At 39.9% G+C, this 10,175-nt stretch overlaps 1 protein-coding gene across 1 annotated transcript in view; it reads left to right on the top strand.

The window, feature by feature from the left end:
• arap2 (ArfGAP with RhoGAP domain, ankyrin repeat and PH domain 2) overlaps positions 1-10,175 on the top strand; it is a 105,617-nt gene that overhangs the window by 76,860 nt on the left and 18,582 nt on the right. Inside the window, exons 18-24 of the mRNA XM_079215211.1 lie at positions 238-340; positions 974-1,172; positions 6,449-6,512; positions 7,042-7,205; positions 7,791-8,003; positions 8,161-8,266; positions 9,853-10,000. Coding sequence (XP_079071337.1) covers positions 238-340; positions 974-1,172; positions 6,449-6,512; positions 7,042-7,205; positions 7,791-8,003; positions 8,161-8,266; positions 9,853-10,000 — 997 coding nt within the window. The remainder of the gene's footprint in view (positions 1-237; positions 341-973; positions 1,173-6,448; positions 6,513-7,041; positions 7,206-7,790; positions 8,004-8,160; positions 8,267-9,852; positions 10,001-10,175) is intronic.

The following is a 10,175-nucleotide window of genomic DNA, read 5'->3' as shown; positions in this document are numbered from 1 at the left end:
TAAACTACATGATATTATAGCATGCTTTCAGCACTATATATTAATAAAAACGAGAATATCACTTGACATCAATAGACTGGAAATATGACTCAATAACTAATTCAACATTTTACAATATGTATATTGTATATGTGCTGATATTCAGAGATGTGGGCGCTTGTGTCCTGCGTTTGTGTGTTTTTGTGAAGACAAATTCCCTTGCACATGCACTAATAGTAAGCCGCGTGTCTCTGGCAGGGCTGTGTTTACCGTGGAGTTGTACCTGCAGACAGAGCGAGTCCTGATTGTCGGTGCTGAAACACAGGAAACGCAACATGACTGGATCCAGGCGCTAACAAAGGTGACACACTTTGCATACAACACAAACACAAACACATGGACACAAACACACGTATTTTCCATTTCCTCCTTTTTAAGTTTGTTTTTCACTTAAAGTTAGAAGGAAGAAGCGGTGCGTACGTGCCGCAGAAGTGCAGCACATCCACACTTTTTCCCATTCACTCTGCTACGTTGCAACACATGCCACATTGTCCTCAGTGAGCCTCCTGCTGCCTGAGCTTCTTTCAGTAAGACAAAAGGTCTGACTATCTCTCCCCCCACATGCTGCCACGATCTTGTAATAATACCCTTCATAAATATGTCCCCCATTCCCTTTTTTATCTCTTTAATCCCAGGGAACCCAGTCATAGATAGTGGGAGGTATAGCTGCGTTAGTCTATATGCCTCTCCATCTGTACCATAGGCCTCCCACACCTCCGTATTTCAGTTTGAGTCACACAACAACGGCCAGATGGAGCCGAGCAGGAGAAAGGGAAATGTACTTGGAAAGTATTTCCACCCGAAAGCGAGCAAAGGTTTAACCTTTAACAGTAAGATGGCAGTTGTGTTTTGAGGTGGCGCTCCACAGTTTCACGCTTCTGAAAGTGCCGCTTTCCTAATTCTCAAGCGCGTTATCTCTTTCCGTGACTCGCAGTTCTTCGTCCCGTCTAAAGTCGAGGGACTGGTGCAGCGAGACGTGGAGCTGATTGGCAGACTGCACTACAAAGAAGGCCATGACCTGTACCACTGGAGGGTGGGCTGGTTTGTGCTGGAATGCTCTGCCCTGCACTTCAGCTCAGGGGAAGAGGAGGGGGAGGAGGAAGTCCTTCACCTCAAACAGCTACAGGAGCTCAGTAAGGAGACTGCATTTTCAGTTGTCTATCTCTCTCTGTGCTTTTGCTGTACTTTTTCAACAGGTGATGTGTGAGAACAGTTCAGTTACCTTCCTTGTAACATTGTATAGTGTGACACAGCTAATGAAAAAGCTTCTTCTATTTTGGACTCCATGCCTCTCTATTCCCTCAAAGCTCAGCACGGTCAAGTGTAGTTTGCAAAGTGCAAACGGAAAATAAACACTGAAACAGACTACACTAGTCCTGTTGGGAAAATGTATCCAAGATACGATTAGTCCAAGGATAATATAGCTCTCATCCTTGGAGTTTTTCTCTTGTAGAAGTGAAACAGGAATCCCACATTTGTGTAACTAATATAACCCTTTAGAATAATTCAGACTGGCGGGCAACACATGAGCCATCAGAAACAGGCGTAGGGAAAGGCTTCCTACAAGTTTGTCTGTGAATGAAGAAAGCTACTGGCCCAGCAGCACGAAGGCTACAAAACAACTATAACGTAAAGCTTTGTTCATGTAAAGCCTGAATATGCGTAGTACAGACCCCACTTCTTCTAATGTAATATTCAGAAAAACATATCAATGTTCAGCATTTTGTTGAACTTTGCAAGCAATCCCAATTAATAGATATTCAATAAAATATAAGTGTAAGTTGATAAACTGAATTGTATATATTCTATATTAAATCAGACACTGATGGCACAGAGCTGTGTATTACATATTTTTTTCCAACCAAAAATGATTTTGTGCTGGTACTTGGTTGAAAAAGTATTTTGCAGGGGGTACATCAGTGAAAAAAGGTTGAGAACCAGTGCGATATATAAATAAATGAAAAATACCGTAAGCAAATAAAAAAAAAAAAAAATGAAAGTTTGGTGGGTACATTATCCTCAGCTGTGAATTGCCAGTTTACCTGCTATGCATTAGTTATCAATCCAAAAAATGTCACAGCCCAAAATGACCATCACATCTGTAGATGGTTCATCATGTCAGCGATCAATTGCAGAGATTTCTGGCTTACAAATTACAAATCTGAATATTTACAGTATGACGGCAGCATTCTTTTCACTGTCCATAAACCGATATCGTTATGTAAAGGACCGTCAGTGGAGGGAAGCTGCCAGTCACAGAGGAAGGCTCAAAAGTTCTTGTATACTTCGGCAGATTGATCGATTGCGCCGGTGTGATGTGCGAACAGAAGGAGGGGAGAATCAATGGATCTCTTTAATCCATTTATAGCTCGACGTGGATCAAATCGCACCAAGTGCCGCCCCATCTTCCCACCTTGGGCGGGATAAAGAACTGCAGGAGTGCTCATTTTTAGTCCTGGCTTTCTCAAACCATATTTGTCACAGCCGAGGAGCCGCCGGTGCCAGAGGGCGACTATGTTTTGTCGGCGGATGGAAGGTTCTGGAGCATTGAAAGGATCCCTTTAGGAATCGCAGTCTGTGACACAGGATTAACTGTTATTTTCTCCGCAGTGACACCACCACATGAAAGGTGCCCCTGTGAAGCAGTGAGGCATTTAATAAAAAACATTTTTCAATTAAAATCACTACATGTTTCCTACATGCGGCTCTTCAAACTGCATAGGGAGGATTTGCAAGTGCGATGCAGTCTGTTCCTGTTATTTTGACTTCGGGCTGGCAGAGTTACGATCATTTTTTTAAATCATTTCTAAAATCGTACTAAAGGGTTTTTTAATTCTGGAGGGAAAGTCGAAGCTCTAATCTTTGGCTTTTATTCATTGGATCCTTAATTGCCTTTTCTGTAATGTATTCTCTGTTTGTCTCAACCCTATGACGAGGACAACTCTTACTGTCTTTAGCTTATTGTTCCAATTACTTAATTGATCCTCATCAAGTGTTATGAAGAGCTTTGTAACTTTGCTTTTCAAAAGTTCCGTATAAATAAATCAACAAATTCACAAGTAAATGATCAAACAAACTAAAAAAGAGTTCAGTACCTCTCAAAACGGCTTCTCGGGGCTCAGCTGTGTTCTTGATCGTTTTGTGAAGTCTTGTGTCGAGATGTCTGCTGCTGCACAAATAACTAGAGCCAAAGTAAAACTTGGAGGGGCATATACAGTTGGATAATCATTAATCTGTCACAGTGCACACATCAGCTTTCTCACCCAGGACCCTCTGAAATGAACGCTTTTCAAGTAAGATAAGAACATTAACTTTGAGCTCATTCTGTGCAGTTTTGTCAGTGGATTTATCTTAAGGCGGTGGCTAAATAGAGAGAAAAAACACAGTTAATTCATTGCTCTGCTCAATCATCTGAAAATTAAGATAGGCATCAGTACAAGACTGCAGTCCAGCATATTTAGTAGCCAGATGTCAGCGTGTCCACACTGAAGTTAATGTTAGGGTGTAATTAGATTTTTTTTTTTTTTTAAGATTTGAAAGATTTATAGCACTCACAGCTAACATGTTCAGTACTGTTAGCGATGATTCATGTTCATTTGAAAGATAACTTGAATCTGAGTAATTGCTAATACCCGATTCTGATCAGGCTAATATTTTTCTACTTATTGTTGATGACACACACTAATGATAATCTTAATGACCTGCAACTCCTGTCAAGTAGCCCCAGTTACACAGCCATTACCCCGACCAGCAAAGGTTTTGATTGTTTTGAATGTTCTCGTGCATTGACGGATTTCAGCTTCCTTGTGCAGCTTCTGACCTTTCTTGGCACGATGAAGGTAACATTACATCATTGACAGGAATTAGTTTGACAAGAAAACTCAACTGGAATACCTTGAAGTGTTTCTATGAAGTTTAATATATTTCATATTTAGTGTATGTAGTTTTTAGGAATTTGCATAAAGCAACAGGGCAATATTATATTATTATCGATATATCAGTATCATCATATGTGTCAACAGTTAAGCAATAAGAAATGTTTGTAAAAATCCCAAATATGTAAAGAAAAAGAAAAAAACTCAGCCAAAATCATATCAGTTATATATATGTATAGCTTTGCTATTACGGCAAAATTCAGTAGATCCCTCAACTGCTTCCCATCCTAGAACATGGCCAGTGTTGTGTATTAAATCCAGAGGAACCACTGCTGGTAAACAAAACCAGGACTCTGCCAAGTTGGTGCAACGAGGCTTATTATATGATGAGGTTATCGTATAATACCTGCCAAAATAAACAACAGAATGCTCTCACTGGAAATTTGCACCAGCCTTCTAAATCACCCAGATTTTTTGGAGGGGGAAAAAAAAAAAAACACCATTGGAAATCTCTTACGGGACACCGAGTACACATCATGGAGAGAACAAGGCTGCAGACTTAGTTCCTTATCGCACAAACATATTCAGTAATACAAAATTCCCACTGAGCTGTAAGATGGATAAAAGAGGATTGCTGTGTTTGTTCACAAAGCGATGACAAGTGTTTTGCATTTACCTGATAACACTGTTAATAAACCTCTCTTAAGTCAATATAAATCTCTGAAGTTCTCGGCTTTCTTCTCTTGTTGTTTGGATCAGAATGAAATACTGTGCCCTTGAAAATCTGCCAAGGAAAACAAAAAGCAAATTATTTTGTGAAGAGAGACTTTGGGGATTAATTGTTTTTGTTGTTTCACTCAACATACAAAGGACTTTTTAGCCCAAATAACACTGTTAAATGTAATATTTTGGACCAATCATCTATTATTCAATTACATTGTTGCCTGTCGGTGCTGATGCTGGATCAGTGGGTTTACTGAGCAGCTGCAGAGATGGTGGCTCGGGGAGAACATTTAAACACAACTAGTTGTAGATGAGATGTGACTATTGTGAAAATATACATTTATGCTATACAGTACAAAGAAAGGCTACACTTCTTCAGTGTGCTACTTCCAGTAATAGAGTTGGGTAAATGTGGAGGTCAACCCCAGATAATGGGTTTTAATCAGGAGATTCTAGGATGAAAAGAATAGTTTAACATTTGTTTTCAAGGATTTGTTTGTTACTGAGAGTTGGATGAGAAGGTCGAGAACACTCTTGTGTCTGCATGGTGAGGATAACGTTGTTGGTTTAGCTTAAATCACAACGTGTCACTTCTACACTTAGTTTTTTGTGGTAACAGGTAAACAGCGAGCCTGGCTCTGTCCAAAGGGAAAACAAAGCAGCACTAGAGCAAATTAATTAATATAATATATATATATATATATATATATATATATATATATATATATATATATATATATATATATATATATATATAATTAATTATATCTTCTTTGTCTAAAAAAAAAAAAAAAAAACATGTTTTCTTGGCGCTAGCTTCATATTTACCAGACAGAATAAGGCAGTCTTCTTTTAATTGGTAAGAAAGTGAATAAGCATATTTCCAAAAAATGTTAAACGCTTCCTGTAAATCCTCAACAAATAACCCTCCAAGAAAAGCATGAGATCTCCGTGGCCACCGTGCCATAATCTTGCATTTTCGAATAACTACTTATTGCTCAGGTAGCTAGTTAGCGAGCTGTCAATCTCCACAAGTCAACTGTTTATTTGGGTGAAGTCAGTTTCTTTGATATGTATCCATAATTTGAGCACAACCAGTGGGACTTTCAGTAAGATGAAAGTGCCAGATGTTGTTGTCTGGAGATTTGTGACTCAACTGCAGAGCCTCATATCTTTGTTTTGTACTTGTGTGATTGTTGCCATGATCCAAGCAGCTGCCTGAACCCACAGAAGAGATTATGGCAGAGCTTTCGAGTCCCTCCGCTCAGTTTTTCTGTAGACTTGCACTGTTGTTTTAAAAGAGTGATTGTACCGATGAAGAATTGAGGGAACTCTTGTCTCTTTTTTTTTTCCTTTTGCTTGTGGTGTGTTAAATACTTCCCTCAGTCCAAATCGTATTAACTTTATATGAAGCTTTAGTGAGTCTGTGACACACAAACTATCCCCATGTTTCCCATTTCAACACGGAAATGCTGCTGACTCTCCACTGCTGTACTGTTCCCTCACTTTTCTGTCCACTATATGTCTGCACATTTGAAAAGGACTAGTCAGATATGTCTGGACACATTGTGCAGGTTATTATTTGCAGCGATTGACTTAAAGAGTAAATGAATACCGAGACCTTTCAGTGACAGGAAATGAATGCATTTTTCGAAGTATAATGGCGAAAGGCGTCTATGCAAGCGCTCAGAGATTGAACGACTGTAAATGTCAGATTTAAACACATTACTTTGCATTAGCACTTTTCTCTGGTATATGAAAGAACACCGTTTTGGAGGCTATATTTTCTACACAACTTGTTTTCCCCCCAGCTGTCTCCACACATACAGAGGGTGAGGACAAGATCCAAGTCCTGCTGATGGTGGAGGGAAGAAGGTATGTCAGTCTTTGAAAGAGAGAAAAAAAAAAAAAAAAATCTTTGCTAATTGGCACTGCATTTGCGATACAACAACACGATGCATTATGCAACGCCGTAAGCTTTGGTTTTGCCTTTTGTCTTGTTAGTCCAAATGCACTTTACCTACTGTAACCATCCGCGGTAATCAAAGTCTCGCTAGACTGCCTGCTTCAGTTCCAGAGACGGTGAGATGGCGCGTAACCCGAGCCAACTGTTTCAGTCTCCCTTTTAGAATAATCCAACGTGACTTTGTACTCCGTTAATTGCTGTTGTTTTGTGTGTCTTTGATGAAACCTCACGGGACGTGGTTGTTGTTTATAATTTGTGTTCCGCGGAAGCACCTTTTTGGATTCCTTTTTTGGTTCTTTATTTAATGACTTAGCAGGGGCTTCTTTTCAAATATATGAACACGTTTTAAATACGAAACACTATATTGTTACTGGAAATGATATCATGATGCACTACTTCGTTAATAATAACTTTTTCTTTCATCTCTGTGTTTAATAGAACAGTTTACATCCATGGCTTCACCAAGATGGACTTTGCACTGTGGCTCTCTGCCATCACGCTGGCTGCTGGCACAGATGGAAAGGCGCTCAGCGACCAACAGCTCACTAAAAACGTTGTCCCTATTATAGTCGACAGTTGCATTGCTTTTGTCACCCAATATGGTGAGTAACTTTATGCTTAAAACAGTTCCTGCACGATTATTATGATTTACTTTCGCAAAGAGAATGTCATGCTTTCGAATGTCGTCTTGCATTATGTTCTGACATTATTCCATCTCTCCTTTTACTATATTATTTTATAAATTTAGAACATCTACGCCGTCTTTTCACTGCACTTCACAAAATCTATGTCATAGCGCCTGTTGCTTTCTCAGTGCATGGTGAATGCAAATGGCTACTTATACAGTAGCATTATAAGTGGTATGAAATATAATGAGGGATTGGCATGAAAGTCAACCCTGACTGAGACTGTAATATACCTTGCAGTGACAGTTTCATTTCACCTGCAAATTCAATTTACATGTCCTTATGTAATGTTATTAAAACCCACAACTGAACAATCATAATGCTGGTTATTGGCGTATATATATATATATATATATATATATATATATATATATATATATATATATATATATATATGGAGAGATATATGAATTTATGAGCGGAATGAACCGGTCAATATTTTGATGTAATCCTTCATCCATTTCCCCTTTTTTTTTTTTTTTTTTTTTTCTATGTAACCAGGTTTGTGCCAGGAGGGGGTCTACCAGAGGCCGGGGGACCCTGATCGGGTGGCCCAGCTCCTGGAGGAGTTCACACGGGACGCCCGTAATGTAAAGCTGAGGGAGAAGGAGCACCAGCTGGAGGACGTGACGGACACCCTGAAGAGCTTCTTATCCCAAGCAGAGGACGCACTGCTGACCAAGGAGCTGTATCCATACTGGGTGTCAGCTCTGGGTATGTGGGTGTCTAGTGGGGTCCTCACAGACGGGGGGGGCGGGGGGGGAATTCCAATTTGCTTCAATAACTGAAAAAGTACAGGATGAACTTCATTTCCTTGATGTGTTATTTTAAGCATTTGTAGAGTAGTTATCTCATCTGCGTGGTTTTGCAGATGAGGACGACGAGCGGAAGCGAGTAAAGAAGTACTCCACTTTCATCGAGAGTTTGCCAAAGATAAACAGGTCAACCCTGGATGCTGTGCTCCAACATCTATACAGGTATACACACCTACACACGTTTCAAACCGCAGACACTTTTAATGCCCTGTACTAGTGAGGCCACTTCAAGGTCGAGGTCGGTGTGAGGATACAGTTCATTATCCTGAAGGAGAAATCCATGTGTTCAACTTCATAAACAGGAAACGGAGAGCCAAAACTGCGTTTAACGATGTAGTTCAGAGTAAAATATTGTACTTTTACTCCGCCACAGGTATCCAAAGGCACATTTGTATTGCGATGGACATCAGCTGTGCGCCAGTATCTGGCCAAACAATTACATGAAAGTTGCTTACTAGCTATTCTTAATTTTATTTTATAGTTTTTCATTACGTATAAAACACACATTAAGCACTGTTGGCTACTGTAAAAATCAATAGATATCAGCTACAAGCATTATTTAAAATTTTAGATGCAGGTCTTTTACTCATAATCTAGTATTTTTCTTCACCACTGATTCACCCCATGACTCATATTATCTTTGTTTGCTTGTGGATGAATGTGATGCAGCCACTCGACACGGCAGTAGCAACTTGTTTAATTCGACACGAAGAAGAAGCGCGACTACTTTTGCCAAATGATGCTTTATAACTCATTAGATTAACACCAAATTATCAAAGTGCTCTCGTCTACATCGTGTTTCTAATTGTATTCTTGGCTGGTAGAACAGGCGTAGTAGCTCTGCAGATGCCAACCGGCATCACAGACATAACAAGTGGGCAGACTCAAAGGTCTCTGCACTCCGAGTAGCCTAAGGGTTCCTATTTAGCACCTGCTGGTTATCCTGTTGTCCCTTCTGCTCTGTTAATGACCCACTTCACCCTCTGTTGTGTGTTTTTTCTTCTGACCAATCAAGTGGGCTGCATTCTGGTCAGATCTCACATTTAGTCAGAGGTACTGTACTGCATATTGGCATGTCCTTCAAATTACAAACTGAGAAGGAAAATACTTTTTTTCACTAAAGCGACGGCGTCCTTTAGGGTTGAAACTGAGGATTCAGTTCAACAATTGTTTGTCCCACTTGTTTATAGTGTTTGGCAGTAGTGTTTTTTGTTTGTTTTTTTGTTCGGAAAATCCTATATTTCAAGTTTATGTTCAGAAAGTCGTTTAGCTACAATTTTGATCCATTTATAATCTTTTCACATTTTTTTGCATTCAGCTTTACATGTGTGTGTAGAACTTTCTAGCAACACATTTCATAATGTGTGCAATCTCGAGACGTCAAAAGACACCTCAAACCTGTTTTTCCACCTCCGGTTGCACACAAAACACTCTGCTGTCTTGACGTCTCATTCACTAATGCACACATTGCACATTGCTCCCTCAGAAACCTGCAGTGGGTAATCGTGATTTAGCTGCATTATGTTAATGATGTGGATTGTTTGGAGAAGACTTAATTGGCCTTTTGCTGAATTTCACAAAACTCTGTGTGTGTTTTGTGTCTCTCAGATGTGTAGGCAGGAGAGATTGAGAGAGTTATTTAGCAATGATAGGAGCTATTTGCGTTGATCTCTGTGTATGTCTATGTGGGTGTATGTGTGCACAAGTTCCTTTGGGTTCTTCTAAGGCTGTTTCTTTCTGTTATTCAGGATTCAGCAGTGTTCCAACCTCAATCACATGCCCAGCGTAAGACTGGCCTCCGTCTTCTCCTCCTGCTTGTTCCAGACTCGGGGACAAACCCCACAGGAAATTAGAGTCGTCCATGACCTCATCAGCAACTACATTACGCTCTTCAGTGTGAGTTATTTATTGCCATTTGATAGTGTTGATGCTGCTGAGGAACTGATTGGGAGACGATGGGGAGGGTGACAAAGGGCTGAGCTGAGCACGCTCACAAGATGTGGGTCTTCCACCTCTGGGTTATATTACACCTGTTTTATATTGCATTAACACTCATAACATATTAAGTCAA

This window comes from Taurulus bubalis (assembly GCF_910589615.1).
Source record: "Taurulus bubalis genome assembly, chromosome: 3".
Taxonomy (NCBI): Eukaryota; Metazoa; Chordata; class Actinopteri; order Perciformes; family Cottidae; genus Taurulus; species Taurulus bubalis.
The sequence above is the reverse complement of the archived record's forward strand: the minus strand, read 5'-3'. Positions and strand labels throughout refer to the sequence as shown.